The sequence below is a fragment of the Mesoplodon bidens genome (assembly GCF_964165515.1).
Source record: "Mesoplodon bidens genome assembly, chromosome: 5".
NCBI lineage: Eukaryota > Metazoa > Chordata > Mammalia > Artiodactyla > Ziphiidae > Mesoplodon > Mesoplodon bidens.
In genome coordinates this window covers 123,373,948-123,396,912 of record NC_138161.1, presented here as the reverse complement: position 1 = coordinate 123,396,912, position 22,965 = coordinate 123,373,948, and the positions used below count along the sequence as shown (strand labels likewise).

The following is a 22,965-nucleotide window of genomic DNA, read 5'->3' as shown; positions in this document are numbered from 1 at the left end:
ATATAAAATAGATAAACAACAAGGACCTGCTGTAGAGCACAGGGAACTCTGCTCAGTACTCTCTAATGACCTATACGGGAGAAGAATCTTAAAAAGAGTGGATACGTGTATATGTATAACTGAATCACTTTGCTGTACACCTGAAACGAACACAACGTTGTAAGTCAGCTATACTCCAATCTTTAAATGGTTTTAAAAAATAAAATAAAATAACAAATAAAAATTTTAAAAGGATTGTGAGAAGAGAAATGTGCAGATGAGCAGAAGGGGGTGCTCCCCCTCTTAGCCTAACAGGGTTTGCTCTTGAGCTCCTGGAGGGGGGAAATGGTCCTCAGTGAGCTGTCCGTCTCCATCATTTTTTTTTTTTTTTTTTTTTGCGGTACATGGGCCTCTCACTGCTGTGGCCTCTCCCGTTGTGGAGCACAGGCTCGGACGCGCAGGCTCAGTGGCCATGGCTCACAGGCCCAGCCGCTCCGCAGCATGTGGGATCTTCCCGGACTGGGGCACGAACCCATGTCCCCCGCATCGGCAGGCGGACTCCCAACCACTGCGCCACCAGGGAATCCCTGTCTCCATCATTTTAATGATGCCACTTTAGGGCCGTGGTTCTCAGCCTCGCCTGCACATACGAATGTCCCAGGCAGCTTGACAAAACTCAGGCCTCAGTTATGAAACACTAATTGGGTTGGGATGCAGCCTGCGTGCTGGGACTTTGCGAAGCCACCCAGGTGATTTGTGTGTGTGGCTCAGGGTGACCAATAGAGCTTTAGGAGCTAAGCAGTCCCACCAGTTTGACTTTGCAGCTGGGAAACAAAAACCCACAGCTGGCCTCGACTGCTATTGGCAGAGCTGTGCTGAGAGACAACCAGAGCCCCACTGCTATGGCAGGACCAGAAGTGGCCGTGCAGACAGTGTGCAAACGGGGCCAGGGGCTGGATGGAGCCCCCCTGGACCATCAGACCTTGAGGAGGTCAAGCCCATTCTTTGACTGGATGCAAACATGAGCCTGAATGTGATAGCCGGGTCCCGCCCTGCCCCTGACAGAGGGTGGGTTGTACTATATCAGGGCAGAATAGAAGGATCAGGTTTGAACCTCAGGAAGTGGGTATGTGATTCACCCAACAGGCATTTTTTTAAGAATCCTAGTTCCAGTGTGCCAGGCATTGTGCAAGGAGCAACTAAGAAAAAGATAAGGTCTGATGGTCCGTGCCAAAGCCAAATGGCTCAGCGTGATCACGCCATATAATATTTCAAAACGTGTTATTTGCGGGAAGGCTTTAAATAAGCCAAAGGGGAGGCGGGACCCTTCGGTTGCATATTTGAGCTGTTGGCATTTCTAACTCAGAGGGATGAATAGAACATTATTGTGTTGCATCGGCACAAGTACAGCAAGAAAAAAATAAAGATGCCTGGAGCCAGCCGTGAGCCAAACATGAATCAGCAATCTCCTTCTATTGTTCGGAAAATAATCATGATGCTGGGAGTTGGGCATTCAAGAATCCTGCAGAAATGCCCCTCCCCCCAGCAGGAAACAGACCCTGGTTGAAACATGGCATCTTCATTTTGTCTTCCTGAGCTGAAAGGAATGTAAAAAACTTGGAGAGGATTCAGGGGGAGCTGAAGTGTGAATATGGAAAATACAACCCAGAAGAAACGAGAGATGATTTAGACGCAGCGTTGGCAACCTCTCAGAGGCGGCTCACCAAGCAAGTGTTGATTCTCTCTGACAGCAGGAAGTAGGGCTCCCCCGGCTTCGTTACCTAGCGAACGTTCTGGGCTGATCACTGGGCGAGCTGGTGGGAGAGGGCACTGATCACCTTCTGATCTGTGGCAGTGGGCAGGGGGTTTTGAACCCCAGCTGCACCGGAATCATCACCTGGAGGCCTTGTTGAAACACAGCCTGCTGGACCCCCCTCTCAGAGGTTCTGATTCAGTAGGTCTGAGGTAGGGCCTGAGCATCTGCATCTCTGAGTCCCCAGCTGATGCTGATGCTGCTGAGCTGGGACCGCACTGGAGGAAATAAGTCATGAGGCAGAAGCAGAGGGTGAGTGTGGCTTGAGTGCAGAAGTCCAGGTGCTTCTGTGCCATGGATGTGTTGGTGCTACAGTGGGTCCCTCAGTGCATAGGTAGTGGCTTTTAATTAGCAATGTGCTTTGGATCAACCACACTGGCCATGATTTTGCCACCCGCCAAGGAAGCATGGCCAGAGGGAGGGAAAGAGAGTTCTCTGCAGGCCTGCGGCAGTTAAACAGGACGTAGTGTGTCCAGTGACTCTGAACCAATGAGCGTGTGTGGCTTCAGGGGTAAGAGAGTGACAGTAGGGTGACCCATCTCCACATTCGGCTTATACTCCAGTGCTTCTCTCATGAGCAGAAGTTCTCAACAGAATCAGCTGGGAAGCCTTTTCTAGGTACACATTCCAGGGCCCAGCCCCGGAGATGGTGAGCAAGGCTTCTCAGCTAATTCTGCTGTGAACCCCTCCCTTGAGATGAAGAACTGCTTTCCCTGAAGCCTCCATGGTCGTGCACCACCCTTACAAGAAAGCAGAGTGCAAAGCCAGCCTCTTCGAAGGTGCAAGACTCCTTCACCTCGTCGGGTCTCGCTGTCACTCTGTTACTACAGGACTTGAGGGTCTCAAATTCCAGGAGGCACACTTGAAATGCGAGGGGGTCTTCAGAGAAGGAAACTGTCTGGTCACAGAGCTGGGGGCCTGGATCAGCCCCTCTTCTAGACCAGGTTGACTGGGCTGGTCCTGAGTGGAGAGGTGGGGATACCTGCCCAGCGTCAAGTGTAGCCCACCAAGATGGTGCCCCAGTGCCTCTGACTTGTTCCCAAATGGTGTAGGCTGGTGGCTCCCAACATGTGATTCCTGGAAAGCACAGTCCAATCACCCAGGAACTTGGACATGCAGACTCCCAGTCACCCCTACCCAACACCACCACCCCTAGACTGGCTAAATCAGAAACTCTGGGGGCAGAGCCCCGACCATCTGTGTGAGGAGCCCTCCAGGTATTTGCTGAACTTTGAGAACCACTAGTTTAGTTCATAGGTAGCTTCCTTGCTACACATAAGTCAGAAACAGAACAGGATAGAAAAGCAGGCGACCCGCCATTTATAGATCTATTGAGATCCTCTTACAAGAATTCCGGCGTGTGTAACATGCTCATTTGTCAGATTCTCACCGAAGAACTTAGCATCCAGCCACTTTCTCAGCTGCCTTTGGCGTTCCTGCACAATTCCCAGTGATAACGCAGCTTATTGCATCCCCCTCCTAAGACAAGGCAAGGGCTGTGTTCCTTTACTTTTTAGAGACTTCATCACAACTTCACCATGTGGTAGGGGCTCCAGAAGCTCTATTGGATGATGGTCCAATCTTGTTTATGCCCACAATGAGCTTAAATCCAGCCAAGATTTCATTCTCTGTTCTCTCCTCCACAGCTTACGCCAGGCTGACCCACTGAAAGGTCAATATGAAACTGAAAGGCCAAATTATGTAGCCCTGAGTTCACAGAGAGTGAGGGCTAAAAAGAGATCAGGTAACCACACCCTCGAACTTTCCACAGATTCCCAAAGCTGTTACAGCCACGGTCCCCAAACTCTGTACCAAGGCACCCTGGGAGTGCCACAGCAAACCCAGAGGAACACAATGGAATGTCTAATTTTTGAGGGAAACACAGGCACAGCTATCAGACGCCATGAAAATACTACTATTAGGCTGTTTGGAACTATTTACTTAATAAACAGAACATTTGTTCCTTTTACCTGGGGTCACTGTGAAGCAGTTTCTGAAACAGTAATGGTGCTAGGAAAATTGAGAACCTCTGTGCCCTAGAATCACTGACCGTGGAAGGGGGTATATTTTGACTATACACTTTCTGGTGGCACATTTAAGGGAATTCATATTCCAAATTTAACTTAAAAGTCAGGAGGAAAAAAAAAAAACCTCTAACCTAAGTGGGAATAGAATTTTGAAAAAGAATAGATACATGTATATGCATAACTGAATCACTTTGCTGTGCACCCGAAACTAACACCACATTGTTAATCAACTGTACTCCAATATAAAATTTTGTAACTTCATAAATTAAAAAAAAAAAGTGCAACTCCATGAGTCTTCTAAGGGCTTCTTTTCTTTCTTACCTTCCTAGGTAGATCTATTCACCCCAATTCCCTGACTCAGCCCTTAACCAAGGTTCCTGTAATTTAAAAAAAAAATCACCTTTCTTCATGACTTAAATATAATGGATTAATTCTTACAAATTTGAACTGATAATTGCTCTGATGCATTCCTGAAAATCACCTTTAAAACACATTGTTGAAAGACAAAATCTAAGCTGTGTGTGCACTGTGCTCGCAGGAAACCGTTGACTTTGTCAAAATATTCATCCTTCGCCAGGCAGCATTAAACGAGAACCCACCGAAGGGGAAAATGGAGATTGTACAATGTTTATGAAGTCTATTTCTGTAGATACTCTCAATGCAGACGCTCTCCTTCCACTACATTTGGCATTTAAGAAGTAGTGAACAATTATAACTATATTTATTAGGAGAATTTTATTTGCATCTTCAAGAGATCTGGGGGGGCAAAGCAGTCTTCATAATGTCTCCTCTGGAAGAATATTCTTTCTATCCCAGGGTTAAAAATCTGCAAGGAGCTCAGGGCAGATTCCAGAGGCAATAGAACCCAAGCTCCATCTGGGCACTGCCGTCGCCCTGGGATGGAGATGGTCAGGGGTCAAGCAGTAGAATCGTTTCTTGGGAGGCTGTCGAGGGCAGGGGGATGGAGTGGGTTCTTGTTTGTTGTTGCCTCACTCACCATCAAACTCTTTTAAGAAATCAATGATACATCATTCACTTCGGTGTTGCCGTTTTATTTTCCCACGCATTTGTCATTGTCCCTACCCGTGCCCTGGTGAGTCACCTAACCACAAGTAAACACTCTGGCATCTGGTGGTTCTGCGTGGTACCCTTGCCCCTCAGGCATTATGACGGATGCATCCCAGGCCCTTCTACACTCATGCCCGTTGTTGTCTTTGGCGCAGGGATGCTGCACTCCTGTCCACCAGGTGTCAGCAGAGGCAGTTTTAACCGCTTGCTTTGGCCAACAAGACATCTGTTGAGGTTGTTTCTCCTGTTGCGTCGGGCGATTCCCTCAAACTACCCATCTGCTTCCTCTTAAGAGTCTTACTTCTTGGAAGCATTCAGAGGTGATGGCCCACCTCTAGAGAAAGGTAGCTAGGAGGAAAGTGTGTTATAAACATAGCAGGCGGCGAGTCGAGGCTTTCAGAGGTGGCCTCATAAAACTTTTTCTGGCTGGTTCCTTCTTGACTTTTCTATCACTGCGTTATGTGGCTAGAAATGGTTCCAAGTTTCACTCATCGTGACACTAAATTAGACATAGCAGAGAGTTTTAGGTTCACAGGGGACTTGTGTGTTTGTTTGAAAGCCCACTCGGACCCCAAGAACCCCACTCCTAGCACTGCTGACCTAGTCTTCAAAGCAGAAACAGGATTTTTCTCAGGCTGTGGCCCCAGCCCCTTGCACGTGAGGATGCAAGAATAACACCAAGCGCCAAGCACATCTGTTCTACTTCATCCATCCATTCCCTTTGAGGTGGATGACCTTACCCACCTGGGGATGTGTCTCTTGACCTCCCCCGCGTCATTCTGTTGACAAATGGCAGGGCCTGTGCTCCTTCCAAGCCATGGTGACTTTGCCCAGGAAAGAGAAGGAGAAAGAGAGGGGAAGAGGGAGAGAAGGGGGCAGTGATTTGTCGTGGACAGAGGTTAAAAGGAAGAGCAGAAATGAGCCACAGAGTGGGATCGTTGAACTTAAATTAAAATCCTTTTACCGAGAACAAAAAAATCAGCCACAGCAAATTAAGCTGTTTCAACCACAGAGCCTGGCTGTGTTCTCTCTCTACTAAAGGCAAAACACTTAGAGTGATGGCCGAAAATCTGAAAAGGAAATTACAGCTTTACCACCCAGAGTTTACTGATGTCTCTGATGTGGGGCTCTAGGCTCCCGCCACGCCCAGCAGAGAGGTTGTCACCCTGCCCCGTTCTCTAACAGGTGATCCACTGGGACGAACACCTGGGCCATGTCACAGGGCAGAGCTATGACTATTTTCCCACATCTTTATTAAGTAACTCACAGTCTTATGTTCCATTTTAATCAGCCCGATCCCTAATCTAACTGGGCTGGCTTTGTAAATTTTTTTCTCGCACTGAATTTTTGATACTATACTCCCAAATAGGGTTAGTTTTACCAAGTGGAAAAAGGTGGATCACAATGTTGTATGATTTGAATACCCCTGGCCTCTGTTCTCTTCTATGTGAGAAGTGCCTAAGTTATTACCATCATCAGAAATTCAACCATTATATATTCACTTCACTGGATCCTAGATTTACTCTTAAAATGCAAAGACCTCAGGGAAGGACAACTGTGGCTGCATCTGGAATGCTGTAGAACTGGATACAAATTCGTCTGCATACCCAACCTTCCTTGCTCCCCGTAACAAATTTAAATGAACTTGAAGGGGAAAAAAAATCACAAAAGGTAAAATTCAAACTGGGAAGATGAGAATGGCAAGGGAGAGAGGAGCATTTCTACCTCCATCTTATCTTAGGGTCTACAGAGGTGGGCTTCTGTGCTGTTATGTCTTCTAAACCACTTCAGGGCGCCCCTAGTGGCCAGATAATACCTCCAGTTGCCCACACCTTAGGGATGACTGCGATTGGCCAGGAGATGGCCGGGTGTAATAATAATGACTATAATAATGAAGACCTCTTCCAGTACTGTAGGTCGGTGTCCACTTTTACATTTGCAGAGCATTCTCAAATTCCCTGGTCCTCGTCGTAACCTGAAGGGTGGGAGATTGTGATTTCACTTCACAAGGGCGGCTCAGAGCGTGAAGAGACCCGGCCAAGATGTGCAAGCTGCTGACCTGAGACCCAAAAGCATCCGAATGACTCTCAGCCCAGGGTCTGTCCTCCATACCCTGGGACTGAACTTGTTCTTACCAACAATTCCCAAGCATCAGGGACAAAGCTGTGATGGGGGGAAGGGAGAAAAGCAGACACTCCAAGAGGGAGAGAGAGCTTCATGACCTCACTGTCCTCCCAGGTGAGGGCAGCCCCTCCGAGGGCACAGCTACTTGCCTGCACCCAGGTAAAGTGGTGGCAAAGTGTGGGTGGGGGGTGGGGGGCGAGGACTCCAGCTCCATCCCACAAACCCCGCAGTGCCCAGCGTCCCACAGACCTAGTCAAAACAGTGCTTGCCGTGTAAACACATCTTCAAGACCCATCCCAATTGGAGGGTGTAGCTTGGCCCTCAACTCATGTCTCCATGACTTCTGATGTGAGGTCTATGTAGGAAGCCCATGGTATCCACGTGTGTCAATGCCAAGTGAGATGGTGTCCTGTCTGCCTCTAAGAGTCCACCCAGTATTAACGGTCTCAGCATGGAGCCTGTAATAGCCAGTGGCTGGAGCATCTGACCTTGTAAACAGAACCAAGAGAGTTGCCTGTGAACATGACCCCTGCCCACCCCACACGGCCCCCTCTTGGCTTCTTGGGGCCACCCGGGAAGTACCTGCTGAAGACGTAACTGATGACCCCAGTATAGCTCACCATTCAGACGCTCTGAGAGCCAGGGAGAAGCAAACGAGGACCACAAACACCCTCCTCGGATAAGGTAGATGTAGAGCCGTGAGTGGGATGCATGTTTCATTTTTTTAATTGAAGTAGAGTTGATTTACAAGGTTGTGTTAACTTCTGCTGTACAGCAATGTGATTCAGTTATACATATATCTACATTCTTTTTCATATTCTTTTCCATTATAGTGATGCATGTTTCATTTTAATTATGTGCAGACTATATAAGCAATGACTCACTAGGTCTGTGTGGAAAGATTTTCCAAGGGGGAATTTTCACAGTTGTCCCTTCAGTGTTGTGTTTTCTACAGAGAAAAAGAAAACACAAGGGGACAAAAGGGCGTGCAGTCAGGGCCAGGGCCTTTGACAAGGTGGGTGGGCTTCTCTCTGGCCCCAGTCTAACTTTGTGACCTTGAACACTAAGACAGGAAAGTAGCAACCATCCCACGCCGATAGGTCAGCATACTGAGGAGTCCCCCTCTGCACCAAGGCAGAGTTATCCTCTCAAATCAGGGCACTCCCTGAAGGACCTTCCATGGCTCCCAATTTTCCATGGGACAAAGTCCAAATTCCATAGCAAACCTCCCAAGACCCTGCATAATTTGAGGGCATTTCCTAGTTTTTCTACACAAGGCTCATTTCTTACAGAGTCGTCAGTGGGCCTCAGGGGTACAAGGAGGAGAATAAAGCACTAAGTCCTTCACTGGGGAGAGGCCTATTGCAAAGAAGAGCCTTTGGATACAGGGTCACCTCCACCTTGAAGCCTTCCCAGGTTGCCCCAAGTAGAAATGACCTCTCCTTCCCTCGTGGCCCAGTCTGCACTGAAGAGACACTTCAGCTGAAACCTGTCCACACGTTGCAGTGTTTTAGCATGATTCTCTCCCTCTGGCAGATTAGAAGCCCCACATGGACGGGTCCAACTATTGTCTTCAGACAAAGCCTGGGGCAGCACCTAAACAGAGTAGGCCCTCAATCAAGGCCTCTAGGCTAATCAGCCACATAAACGAATATAGTGTGAAAGGAATGTTCTCGGTGTAGCAGCACTTTCCTAAGGACTACGCTGAAGACCTCTCTCCCCTCAGTTGGTGCTGAAATGCTGCAGCTGTTAAAGGACACTCGGCTCTGAGGGGCCGGGATGCAGACCCTTACTGGGTCTCACTGGAGGCTCTTCTCTGCCTGGGAGAAGCAGGCCTGTTATAATGATGACCTGCAGGCTGTGAGTGGCCCCCAGGACAGGGACAGCGCTGCAGTCAGCGCTGCTCACATCACCCCCGACCTCCTTGCTGCCGGCCCACTCACCCACCCAGAGGGGAAGCCCTGTGCTCGCTTTCCTTTCCCCACAGGTAGAACACTCCGCTTTCTTTCTTTTTAAGCTGTTTGGACTTTGTTTCCTCCTTTGACGCCGTGACCCGCTCGGTGGCTCCAGAGGGGACCTCCTGTGCTTCCCTCCTCCGCACAGAGCACTGGCTGACACCCGCCCTGTGTCCCGGGCAACCCCAAAGCAGCCCCGTGATGCCTGTCCACTCAGAGCGTTTAACTACTGTTTAAAACTCGAGAGCTCTTTGCAGGAAAATAGCACTAAATAATATGAAATACTAGAGTCCTGTAGGAATAGGAACCGAAGTTCACGATTAACACTATAGGAGTGGGAATAGGAACAGAAGTGTATATTAATGCTATAAGAATATTAACAGTTTAATAGAGTATAGTAATACTAAAGTGCTATAGGAATAGGAACAGGAATATACTATTAACACTATAGTCATGGTAACAGTTTAGTATAGTGTACTAATACTAAAGTGCTATAGGAATAGGAATGGGAATATACTATTAAGGCCATAGTAATGGTAACAGTTTAGTATAGTGTACTAATACTAAAATGCTATAGGAATGGGAATATACTATTAAGGCCATAGTAATGGTAACAGTTTAGTATAGTGTACTAATACTAAAATGCTATAGGAATGGGAATATACTATTAAGGCCTTAGTAATGGTAACAGTTTAGTATAGTGTACTAATACTAAAATGCTATAGGAATGAGAATATACTATTAAGGCCATAGTAGTGGTAACAGTTTAGTATAGTGTAGTAATACTAAAGTGCTATAGGAATAGGAATGGGAATATACTATTAACGCTATAGTAATGGTAACAGCTTAGTATAGTATACTAATACTAAAGTGCTATAGGAATAGGAATGGGAATATACTATTAATGCTATAGTAATGGTAACAGTTTAGTATAGTGTACTAATACTCAAATGCTATAGGAATGGGAATATACTATTAAGGCCATAGTAATGGTAACAGTTTAGTATAGTGTACTAATACTAAAGTGCTATAGGAATAGGAATGGGAATATACTATTAATGCTATAGTAATGTAACAGTTTAGTATCATGTAGTGATACTAAAGTACTATAGATAGTACTTTAGTACTTTCCTACAGTAGAAGGAAAACAGTACTAAATAACAAAATCAGTACTAAATTTCATGGTGGTAACAATATTTTTTAAGCTTTAATGAGATGTTTTTCATCTTTCTGTATACTTTCCGCTTCACACACAATACTTTCTGCAGTTCTGATGCCTGTTCAATTGAAAATTTGAAAACAAAGATATTTTTTAAGTGTTGGTATAGCAAGAACATAACTAGGATAAAAAGGACACAAAACGCTTTTGCCACATTCGTATTCATGCTGTGTTTGAATGTCGGTATTGTCGGTCAGGATTCCTCTGGTTGCAAGGGGCAGAAACCTGCCTGGACCTGGCTTCTGCAGACGCGGGCACCGTCTTGCTCAGGAAGGGTTGAGGGGGCCGCAAGGACACAGCTGGGCCTCAGGGAGAGCTGAAAGCAGAGCTCTGAGGCCACAACATTCTCTTGTCACCCCAACTTCTCCATGAATGTCAGGTGCATCCTCTATCTCACCTTCAGACCGGCTTTGGCCATGTGGCTAAAAGGCATGGCGTCAGACAGTTCGAGAGTTTTAGTTTCTGATAAATTCTGCCACCAGAGCTGGAATACGTAACCTACCCCTCTCCCTCCCTCTCTTTCCTCCTCTCTCCAAACATCCCCAAAAAAGACATCATGTTAGCCCCTCCCAGGTCTTGGCCCACCTCAGCCAAAGGTGGAGAACTGTGGTTGGCCCAGCCAGAGCCAAGTTCCTTGTCCGCTCCAGAATATTCAGGAGCAGCATCCCAGGAGGATGAGGCCATGTCCACAGGATGGGAGGGGAGTTAATGGCAGCTCAGTTTCTAAGAACGAGAGGTCTAGACAGTCAGTACTACAGGTGTGATCCGCACTCTCCCTTTAGGGGGTCTTAGAACCTGATTCTCTCGCTCACAACCCAGCTGCACAGTTGAAGGGGACAGAACAGACGGCTTGTGGCTGGTGACCCTTGAAATGTTCATCAGTAGCAAGAACGCATTTTCCTAGTGATTAATCCTCATCTCTTCTACCAGATGCCAGTTCAGCAATCTCATACCATGAGATTCAACTTCCATTCATTTTATTTTATTCACTTATTCAGAGCATGTATTTCTTTTTTAGTGTTTTTTTAATTTATTTTTGGCTGCGTTGGGTCTTCGTTGCGGTGTGCGGGCTTCTCATTGCGGTGGCTTCTCTTGTTGTGGAGCACAGGCTCTAGGTGCACGGGCTTCGGTAGTTGTGGCTCGTGGGCTCAGTAGTTGTGGCACACGGGCTCTAGAGCACAGGCTCAGTAGTTGTGGCGCACGGGCTTAGTTGCTCCGCGGCATGTGGGATCTTCCCGGACCAGGGCTTGAACCCGTATCCCCTGCATTGGCAGGCAGGTTCTTATCCACTGTGCCACCAGGGAAGCCCCGCATATATTTCTTGAGTGCCTGTTTTGTATCGGACACTCTGCTCATGTGGAAGATATACAAATGACTGAGACATAGTCCCTGCCACAAAGAGGTTACAGTCTAGTGGGAAAGGCAGCCTTGGAAACATGTGGTGACCACATATGTTGACCAAGGTGTGACCATCAAGGTATGAATTCAGTGCTGCAAGATTCGATGTGGAGACAGAGAGGGAATGGACGCATATATAAACCCATATTGTAAACACAATCCACATGCTTCCTCTTCTCCGATCAGTTATGATGTTCCCTCCCTCATCCAATGGCTTGTGTTTACCCAGCACTTGCATTCGCATCCTCTTCACACCTCAGAATCATGAGCCATGTGAAGCAGGTAAAGCAAGTATTATCTTCCTCATTTTGCACGTGAAGTAATCACGATCCCATGGCGAGTACATGACAGCACTGGCCCTCAAACCCATGCCTAGGGCTCCGGTGCGAGGCCAGAGCCACCATGCTGCACTGTCTACCGCTGGATATAGAAACCCTTCTGGAAAAAGAAACCTCATCCTGATCCGTCCCCAGCAATACGCAGAAGGACCCACGTTCAGCAGCCATCTGGTTCATCATCCGCGTGTGTCCGTCAGCCCTCTGCCCTCTGCCAGCGCCTCTGGTCTCTGACCCCCACCGAGTCTCCATCCCCATCCCCGTATGAGGCCAAGTCTGTCTGCTGCTCTCAGATCTCACCGATACAGTGATGAGGAGAAGGGACTCAGCACTGACCAAGGAAAAGTCACACATACGATGTGAGGAGGGACTCCATTCTCCAGAGCGGTGTGTCTAAGACTTCAAAGTGTACATCAGTCATCTGCAGTTGCATCTCGTCCAAGTGCAGATTTGACGGAGCAGGTTTGACGTAGGACCCAAAGTTTCTATTTCTAGCAAGCTCCCAGTGATGCTGAGGCTGCTGGTCCACAGACCACACTTGGAGAAGCAAGGATCTGGATTGAGGAGGTTAACGCATCTCAGCCGCTCTTGGGAAAAACAGCAAGTCACTCGGCTGGCGCTTTCTTAAAAAACTTGAGATGGAGCATAGACAGGTGACCTTGAATAAAGTATTATTATAAAGACATGTTTATAGGAGGAACCCTGAGATGAAAATTAAAAGGTCTTGTAAACTTACGTGTATCACGCAGCCCACCTGTGCTTCACTTTCCCTGAGTTGAAAGAAACAAATCACCTCCAGCTAAGTAATGCATGCGATGTTGTTTGGAACAAAACCTGATGGAAAATGCAGGTCATAACCCATGGTATTTTTCTTGTCTTTTTCTCTATAGGAGATGTCAGTGAAAAAAAGGGTCCAGAATGATTACTAACCCATGACTCCCAACAGTATGACAGGTATCTGTTTTATTTTCTTTACTTTGTGTGTTTCCATTTTTGTTCCGCCCAAAGAGAAATATAGGCTTCCTAAAAGACCAACCTAAGAGTCTTAGCAACAGTTATTTCCCAGCCAATGAGTGTTATTAAATGCAAATATATCCATACTCCGGTTTCTTTTCAGCTCGTATAAATCTTTTGCCTTTTACTAAAGATTTCTGTGGAGAGGGGGGGAAATGCAAATATATCCTGTGACTACATCCCAACAAACGTGCTTCCAGCTTTTTCGGAAGCCTTGAGATGCACCATCACCAGAAACATGATGGGAGGAAATGATAATTCACAGTGAAATCCTAGTTTTCACCCTTCCCAAGGTTACCCTCTCACACCCAATACTTTTACCTGCCACATTCATTCAGATCAGTAAAAGAAACGGCTCTATGTACTCAGCGACCACTGAGTCAGGCATCTTCCTGATGGCATATTCAGCAGCAGAGTCAGAATGGAATACGATGAGAGCACATAAGCTAAAGTGCGCTAGAAAGCAAGGGACAGAGGTGAGACAGAATGCCCCCTGAGGAACAGAAGGTTGCAATAGCACGGATTCTCTGTTCAACGCACAGAGCTGGGGTTACAAACTCACAGGCCCCAGGGGCCGGATAGATAACGCCCATGCCCAAAACAGCTGGCTGTCAGGAAAAACAAACCAAACAGGAGAACCAGGCAAAAAGCAGGGAGGGAACCCAGTGTGTCCAGAGATTTCAAATTTTCAAGAGAAGCTGGAAGCCAGATTTGGAATGAAATATCCCCATTTCTATTTGTTTTTTTGGTTTTTTTGGTTTTTTTTTTTGGTTTTTTTTGGCCGCGCTGCACGGCATGCGGGATCTTAGTTCCCTGACTAGGGATCGACCCTGTGCCCTCTGCAGTGGAAGCACAGAGTCCTAACACTGGACTGCCAGGGAATTCCCCCAAATCTCCCCATTTCTAAATGCAAGCAATTGACATATAAACATATCAAGGATTCATGGGCCAGTCAGAATACGCCTTCTGACTAGAATTAACCGTGGGCTCTCAGGTTACAACTACACCTTCCAGCCCAACCCCAAGCCTAGGACTGTTGTTTGGTTACCATGGCAGCAGGGCAGGTACCCATAGACCTCAGCCTTCTGCAAGTTTACAAGCCTTAACGTAATGACCATGACCTTACATCTCCCAGAATCACTGCCCTGTCTCTCGACCCACTGATACTCGGTTTCCTGGTGCAGCAAAAAGATAGAGCGCCTGAACAAACTGGAATGATTCACACCTGTAGGATAGCCTCGGAATCCCATCTCATCTTGCCATCTTATTTCTCAGTAACAGGCACCAAAACACACCCTCCGCCATTTCTGTGTCACTGCCAACTTGACCACTGTAGCACGGAAAGCCATGGACGATACATAAACAAATAGGCGTGGCTGTATCTCAATAAAACTTTATTTACAAAACAGGCAGCAGGCCAGCTTTGGCCCAAGGACTGTAGTTTGCTGACTCTTATTCTAGGGGCCAGGATAGTTGTTGAGCAGAATCCCCAGGCCAAATCAGCTCATCTCCAGGACAGAGCTAGAAATCCAGGCTCACTCTAAGACGGTTCTGGATTAAGCCAGCTTTCAGCCCATCTGCGGATGTGGGATGCTTTCCCTGCGGGCTGGGCTGGAACCAGCTGCCCCCACCCGCCATGGAAGAGGATGCTTTTGCTTCCCAGCATTTGCTTCATAGCATAGAAACTAACAGCAATTCTATTTTCAAAAGAAATCTACTCCACACATGCATATGCTCAGTCTATGTTAATGGGCTCAGCTGAGAAAATCATTGCTTTAGACTCCCTTGTTTGTGGATGAAATAAAACAGTGTCCTTTTCCCTCTGTCTTTTCCTATGGTCTCAAGCTGCATGTTTATTTTAAGAAACCTAAAAGGAGACCATAATAAAACTGTAAGTCATCAGAACTAAGTGCTTGCTTTAAAAGCATAACTTAAAGGGCAAATATGCATATTTTCTTTTTGAAACACATAATATGCAAATATGCATATTTTCTTTTTGAAACACATAATGGGTACTATTACTGTTATGCAATACAGGAAATCAATTAACCTTTATGAAATGAAAACCAATTTTTAAATGAACAGGAGTAAGAATGTTGAATGTGTTTTGCCAAAACCGAGCAGACAAGCATTTTCAGATTAAAAAAACGCCTTCAGCCACTTATGAAATTTCTGTATTTTGCATTAACTCAAATGGAGAATGGTTTATTTTCTGGGGCTATTTAATATCCACTGCAGTGGAGTCAAGTCCTGCTAAAATGTTCTCGTTCCTCTACCTTAACCTAATTTGACATTAGGATTGTATGAAATCACTCACTGAAAATACTTAGAGGAAAGGAAGGAAGTGCCTTGATACCATATTTTATTGGTCTGGGATTAAGCACGGCTTCCTAGGGAATCTTTGGGGGACTCTGCTAACAGTTATGTCATTATAATGAGCTCCACTTTGCATAAAATCATGATTCATCGCATAGGGGAGTTTGTTCTAAGATATGAATACCTAAAATTTTAAATACCCAAATGAGAGGCTTTTAGCCTTGACTGAAAAGGGAACTAAGAACTCAGACCCCTCTAAATGTGCCTGAAGAGGCAGAAACAGGGCTCTATTACATTGGCCCTGACCTGGTTCTAGGGAGTTAAGATGTGACATAAAGTCACCCCTGTGATGAACCTGCCATGTGAATAACATAGACCTCACTCAGCAGTGTGACCTGCGCCTCTTCTTTGTGACTTGCTTGTTCATCTAACTTCCTGACTGCGACCTTTGCCTTCTCCTTTTTCTTGCTCAAGGCATTATATTCAGTGTGTCCCAGGGGCCAGGGGAGGAGTGTCTGCAGGATGGAAAGGACCGGAGCGTTCTGTAGGTGTCCCAGTGTTTTCACTGTGTGATCCTCAGGTTGTTTGCGTGCTTGATTTGTGTGTGTGTTTGTATGGGTATAGTTCCTTTACAATGTTGTGTTAGTTTCTGCTGTACAACGAAGCGAATCAACTGTATGTACACATATATCCCCTCCCTCTTGGATCTTCCTCCCCTCCCCTCCCCCCAGCCCACCCATCTAGGTCACCACAGAGCACCAAGCTGATCTCCCTGTGCTATACAGCAGGTTTCCACTAGCTATCTGTTTTACACATGGTAGTGTACATATGTCAATCCTAATCTCCCAATTCATCCCACCACCCCCGGCCCTCCCTGTGTCCACACGTCCATTTTCTACATCTCCGTCTCTATTCCTGCCCTGCAAACCGGTTCATCTGCACCATTTTTCTAGATTCCACATATATGCGTTAATATACGGTATTTGTTTTTCTCTTTCTGACTTACGTCACCCTGTATGACAGGCTCTAGGTCCATCCACATCTCTACAAATGACCCATTTTCATTCCTTTTTTCAAAAAGTAAAAAAAGCAAATTTGTCGTTGGTGGTAGGAGGTCATGACGGGGAGGATTCTTTACCCTTCCCAACATCTTGTATAGGTCGGAGGTTGGAGGCCACAGAAAAGGCAGTAGATGAGGGCACATGCCCCACTTTGAACAATATAGAAGAATCTGATTTAGGTGCTTTGTATCAAAGCCCCTTGTCCTGATTTGTTAAGCATGATGAAATTTACATTTCTCACTATGCCTGAGGTTGAAATTGTTTTGTGTATCTATTGGCCACTTGTATTTTTTTTCTTCATCCATAACTTACTTGCTTGTTCATATATAGTGTCCAGTTGCCCGTTGCGGGTTTTATATTTTTCTCATTATTTGTAGAAGCAATTTATTACATATTCAAGATAATAACAAAGCAAGCCACCTAATGTCTCTAGAGGTTGACTTCCTTGTCAGTTAAAGGAGAAAGTGAGAAATTCTCCCTCCACTTTGAAGATTAGGTCGCACCTCAGATTTGAACATTTGTAAATCACATTTTCATAAAGTCGGGCATGGGTACATTGAAGGTTGGGTGTAGAGAAAAAGGGCACCCTGGAGAAAGTTTTTTTGTGTGTTTTGGGACTATCCTAATGTATAGGTTTTTCAGAGTCAAACAAATCACCTAAGTTGGGGAAGCTCAGTGTTTTATTATAAAGCCCGTGTCATTTTCAAAGGTGGCCTTTCTAGTGTTCCTGAGGCTTTTCGACCCTTCCTTACGGCCACTGCCTTCCTTCCTTCAGAGACAGATCCACAGTTGTGCTCTTGTTCCACAACCTATGGAGAATATCTCCTCACGAGGCCAGAGCTTGCTCACAGCCCGGTAATGACGCCACTCAAAGATAATGAATGTTAACGGCTTGCGTGTTGTTAGCATTTCCCATCAAAAATGCTCTTCTAAAATGGGATTCTGTTCACAGCTACTTAGTGACCCATCAAACCCGTGTTAGGCTTTTAATATACTATTATCATAAATAATGTTATAATGAACCACAGTGTACATAATGTGACACCTCTCTGATTATTTCCTCAGGATAAATTCTACGAAGTAAAAAAAAAAAAAAAAAATGCTGGGTCAAAGGGACTGAACCTCTTTCAAAACCTTTTCTGTTGCCAAATCGTAACCAGGTTACTGGACCAATCAGCACTGTAGTGTCGTCCATTTAATCACATATCCTCTAACTTTGGAGTTTTGTAGTGGTTTAATTTTGAGAAAGGCAATTAATTAGGCAAAGTTTTATCACAGATTTTATCAAAGTTTTTCAAAACTTTACATTTTTCTTATTGATAATAGATTTGACTACATACCCCCCCACACACACACACAGTTGGCAACTTAAACGTCTTCTTTGTAACTTACCTGTGTAATGAACTTTTCTACTGTACTATTAGTCTTTTTCTTATGATTCATATATTAAGGATTTAATTCACTGTCTATCATAAATGTTACAAACTTTTTCCCATTTTAGTATACGTCTCTCCTTTTTGTTTATAGCAGTATCTGATCTTTTCAAAATTTTTTCTTCTCTTGAAGTAATTCCATACTAACAGAAAGGTTGCAAGATGAGTTCAAAGAATACCCAAAGTCCTCAGATGTTGACCTTTTATCACATTTGCTTAATTCTTTCCCCTCTCTCTTTCTATCTCTATGTATATAATTTTTATTTGGTACCATTTACAGATAAGCTTGTGAACATGATGCTATGGCATTCTTGACATACAGAAATTTTTAGTTTAGATATAGTGAGCTCTCTGGAGATATCATTTTAGGATTCCTGTCTTTGTTTTCCAGCTGAGAACGGGGCTCAGTGGGTCCTTGGGATGAGTTAACACTTCTGTGCCAACACGTAGTTCTTTTCACTTAGACACAGGGATGACTGGTTAAGAGGGAAGGTTGTCTCAACAAACACCCTTTCTGCACCAACGACAGACACCCCCATGGTACCCTTGCCCTAGCCTGGGGGGGAAGGGAGGGGAAACCCGGCAGTGCTGGCTGTCCTTCCTTCTCTCCTGCCAAAGTCAGGAGAGCCACGCCCAGGTCTGTGTACTGGGCACCCGGCAAGGGACATAACACAGAAGCCAGATGTGGGCAAGGGACATAACACAGAAGCCAGATGTGGCTCGGCTGCCTTTCCCCACGTTGCTCCAGAAACCAGGAGCTTGGATCATTGATTTATATACTCCTGGCATAATTACTCCGAAAAGGCATCTGGAGGCTTATTTCACTTTGTTCCGAATTCCTGTTTCCCCAGTTGTGGCCAAAAATAAAATGTGGCCTTGGATTCCATAGAGCCAGCTATGCACATTACAGTGTGGCCACAAATAGTTTTGGAGAAAGAAAAATAGCGACGTGCCCAAAGAGCTAGCTCTACTGTTGGTGGAGCCAATCACAGAAGGGAGCTTGGCTTTTATTTCTTGGGTATCTAACCACCTGAAGCAATGGGGGCCTCTTTGCTCCCTCCTCTGCTTGGTGCCCCTTCTCAAAGTAACCAAAATCTCACTGCAAGTCAGCTAGAAAGGAAAGGCCAGGCTTCCCCCAAATGCCTTGAGGGCGAGAGGAAGGCTGCTGCAGACAAATCGCACAGAGGACCTTTAAATTCCTCCCTAGATGTCTCTCCCCATCACTCCTGAGGTAACTGCAGAAACCCCAGGTCCCCTCCTGGCTCTGGGGGCTGCAGACCCCACCCACTCCTACCAGGAGCCCCACCCTCTGCCGCTCCCTCCTCCCACCCCATCTCCACCTGTTCATTCCCCTTGGAGGTGGTGGCCCGTCGCTCTCTCTCTCCCATCTGCATCCCCCTGTAAGGCTCTGCTCAGCAAAATAAACAGATCTTCCTTTCTAAGGAACTCACCTTAGAAAGCAAAGGAAGGGAGAACCATAATTGCTTATCATTGTACATTTTCCCCCATCGCACACAAATTAGAAGAGTGAAAGTCCCTGAACGGGGTCCGGTCTGGGGAAGAGAGGAGACCAGCATCTCAGTTCAAGATTTCCTCCAGTGTCCACCATCAGGGGAAAATCAAGAAAACCACACACACAAAAAAGAGAATTTCTGTGCAGTTAACACATCACCCTTTTCTGTAACACGAAAGCAAATACAGAAGGAACAGTGATACTTCCTACAGTACGAATGGGTAAAGGAAGCCAGACCTGGCAACATCATCTACCTAAGGAAGAGCTGGCCTTCTGGACTCTGTCTCTGTCCCTCTCCCCTCCCTCACCTCGTTAACTTCCTCAACTTCTCCTGGAAGAGAAACTTCCTACTGAAAAACATGGGGCTTTCGGAAAAACACCAAATTCATGATATCTCACCAAATTCAGCCAGATTCGTGAAAATCTTCCCTCAGAACTCCTGGGGACATGAAGACATTTGCTTCTAGACCAACTTCACTTTCCAAATTTGAGCTGCAGCCAGGGGGCCAGGAAGGTGACATGTCAAAAAAAAAAAAAAAAAAACAGGGCTTTTGGGACTTCCCTGGTGGCGCAGTGGTTAAGGGTCCACCTGCCAATGCAGGGGACACGGGTTCGAGCCCTGGTCCGGAAAGATCCCACATGCCACAGAGCAACTAAGCTCGTGCACCACAACTACTGATCCTGCGCTCTAGAGCCCGCAAGCCACAGCCACCGAGCCCATGTGCCACAACTGCTGAAGCCCGCGTGCCTAGAGCCCGTGCTCTGCAACCAGAAGCCACCGCAGTGAGAAGCCCACGCATCTCAACAAAGAGTAGCCCCTGCTCGCCGCAACTAGAGAAAGCCCGCGCGCAGCAACGAAGACTCAACGAAGCCATAAATTAATTAATTAACTAATTAATTTTTTTTAAGTTTGAAAAGAAAAACAAGGCTTTATAGAGTGAAAGGTGGGAACACGAGAGTGAAGAAAAAAATTGTCATACAGAGTGAAGTAAATCTAGAAGAGGAAAACAAATATCATATATTAACGTATATATGTGGAATCTGGAAAAATGGCACAGATGAACTGGTTTGCAGGGCAGAAATAGAGACACAGGTGTAGAGAACAAACGTATGGACACCAAGCGGGGAAAGCGGGGCTGGGGGGATGAATGGGGAGATTGGGATTGACATGTATACACTAACATGTATAAAATAGAGAACTAATAAGAACCTGCTGTATAAAATAAAGAAAAGAAATGTATTTCCTTATCAACAACCCCTGTATCCCCCCAGAAGCCACCCTTTACAATATTTGGCCTCTCCTGGACCCCTACCTGGGGCCCACTCCCTGCCCCTCCCCACCTCCACTGTCACCAGCATCACTACTATCACCACCACCACCATCACCCCTCAGTATCCACAATCTCCACTCTTTCGAGCCCCCTGTAACCAAGAACTGCCCACACCTCTCTATTCGGCTTATGCTGACAGTCACAAATATCAACCCTAACCTGTCAGGTTCTGTTATGTCGGGACAGATCTTCCTCTCTGTTCACCCAAGGTCCTTCAAAAGAACTGAAAGTCATTTTTCGCAACAGGAATTTAGTCCCTGATGAACATGTGATGGTATTGTGTTTGCAATCAGCCAAGAGTTTCTTCTCTGGGCCACCCCCACCTGTCCCCTACCTGCAAATGACAGTCCCAGCTCGGGTTTTACCTCCCTTGGCTTTTCTTTTACATCTTGGCCATCATGGCATTCTCACTCTGGAATTTTCTGTGCTGCAGAAGGGAAACTAGTGTGGACATCCAGCTCCCCAGCCTGTAGGATGCAGGTGCCTCCCGTCATGGTGCTGATGCTGAGCTGAGAGTCGTTTTCTCCAACCCTCACACTTCACACATCAGGAGGCAAAGGCGAGCACGGTGAAGTGACCTGCCCACGGTCACCAAGGCGGACAGTTGAGTGTTTGGACACTGTTCCCAAAGCATGGGAAACTGACTTTATTTATTTATTTTTTTTGCGGTACACGGGCCTCTCACTGTTGTGGCCTCTCCCGTTGCGGAGCACAGGCTCCGGACATGCAGGCTCAGTGGCCATGGCTCACGGGCCCAGCCACTCCACGGCATGTGGGATCCTCCCGGACCGGGGCACGAGCCCGTGTCCCCTGCATCGGCAGGCGGACTCTCAACCACTGTGCCACCAGGGAAGCCCAGAAACTGGCTTTAAATAGTGATCAGGTCTCATTTTCTTTTTCTTTTTTTTTTCTTTTCAATTTTATTTCTATTACATTCCCATCACCATTGCTTTCTCTTTTTTGGGGGGGCCGTGCCACGTGGCATGTGGGATCTTAGTTCCCCGAACAGGGATGGAACCCGAGCCCCCTGCAGTGGAAGCGCAGAGTCTTAACCATTTGACCACCAGGGAAGTCCCACCATTGCTTTCTAAGTATCTCTTTAAAATGCTGCTATACAGAGTCACTTTAAAAGACATTTTTCTTATCTCACCGTACAACCTTCCAGAGGTCCAATCTTACAGAACTTTTGATTGCCCACCATTTTCTTTTTGGTTTTAAAGATGACATGGGAGGAACAAAAAATAAGCTAACAGTGGGGTTGACATTACATTACTGAGGACTTACGTTCTTAACTGAAGCTCTGAGTCTTTTTTGCTAAGTAGTGTGTATATAACGAAGCTCCAAGGAAGCTGGATTCAGCAGGCTTCCCTCAGTCTCCAAGGAAGCTGGATTCAGCAGGCTTCCCTCAGTCTCCAAGGAAGCTGGATTCAGCAGGCTTCCCTCAGTCTCCAAGGAAGCTGGATTCAGCAGGCTTCCTTTCTGGGGGAGGACCTACCTTTGTTCGCTCTGATTTGCCTGCACATTCCAATCACCCTGGGAGCTTTGTAAAATCCCAGTGCCCATGGCACTCCAGACCAGCTAAATCAGAATCTCTAGGTGTAGACCCAAGATTCAGTATTCTTTTAAAACTGTCCAGGTGCTCCTGAAGCACAAGCCAGTCTGAGAACCACCATCCGGACACAGTGGTTCTCAGGCCAGGCTGCCTGTCCAGGTCCCCTCGGGAGCTATTTCAGAATACCACTGCCTGCGCCCCACCTGAGAGATTCCAGCTGAGCTGGTCTAGAGTGGAGCCTCTGGAGTCTTTGTTTTTTTTAACTCCTCAAGTGATTCTAATGTGCATCCGAGTGTTGAGAAAAGAGCAGTTGTTCTCAAACTGGGTGGTGGGGTATCAGAATCACTGAAAATTTTGGTTACAAAAAAGGCAAAACCAGCTCTGTTCTACAGTATTACCGAATGACAAGGACCTGGGCTTCTGGGTTCCTTAGTAGCTCTCCAGGTGACTCTGATACACACAGAAGCTTAAAAACCACTGATCCAGTGGTGTTTTGTTTTGTTTGTTTTCTTTTGTTTCATATTGGATGTGTTTAAGCAAATGTTTGTCTTCTAACATTCGTTCTAACATTTATAACATTCTGGCATTTCCTCTGACTACCTACAAAAGACATCTAAAATATCACCCGTTAATCTAGGGTGAACCAGGACAAACTGAGATGTAATTCATGATGCTTTGCTCTGGTTGATTACCTGGCGTGCCTTGTCACTTTCACCCAGGAATGACAAGACCACAGCGTCTGCAATCCACATCTGGCTGGTGGACTGCAGCATCTCATTTACCTCAAAGGCCCATCAGGGTAGGAGCCCCTCCAAATCACATGATCA

The 22,965-nt window shown here is 46.2% G+C and overlaps 1 protein-coding gene across 9 annotated transcripts in view; it reads left to right on the top strand.

The window, feature by feature from the left end:
• Positions 1-22,965, top strand: part of THRB (thyroid hormone receptor beta) — a 383,013-nt gene that overhangs the window by 258,901 nt on the left and 101,147 nt on the right. For all 9 annotated transcript variants that reach the window (XM_081235681.1, XM_081235682.1, XM_081235679.1 and 6 more), the window contains one exon: positions 12,809-12,872. In XM_081235681.1, coding sequence (XP_081091807.1) covers positions 12,851-12,872 — 22 coding nt within the window. In that variant the 5' untranslated portion in view covers positions 12,809-12,850. The remainder of the gene's footprint in view (positions 1-12,808; positions 12,873-22,965) is intronic.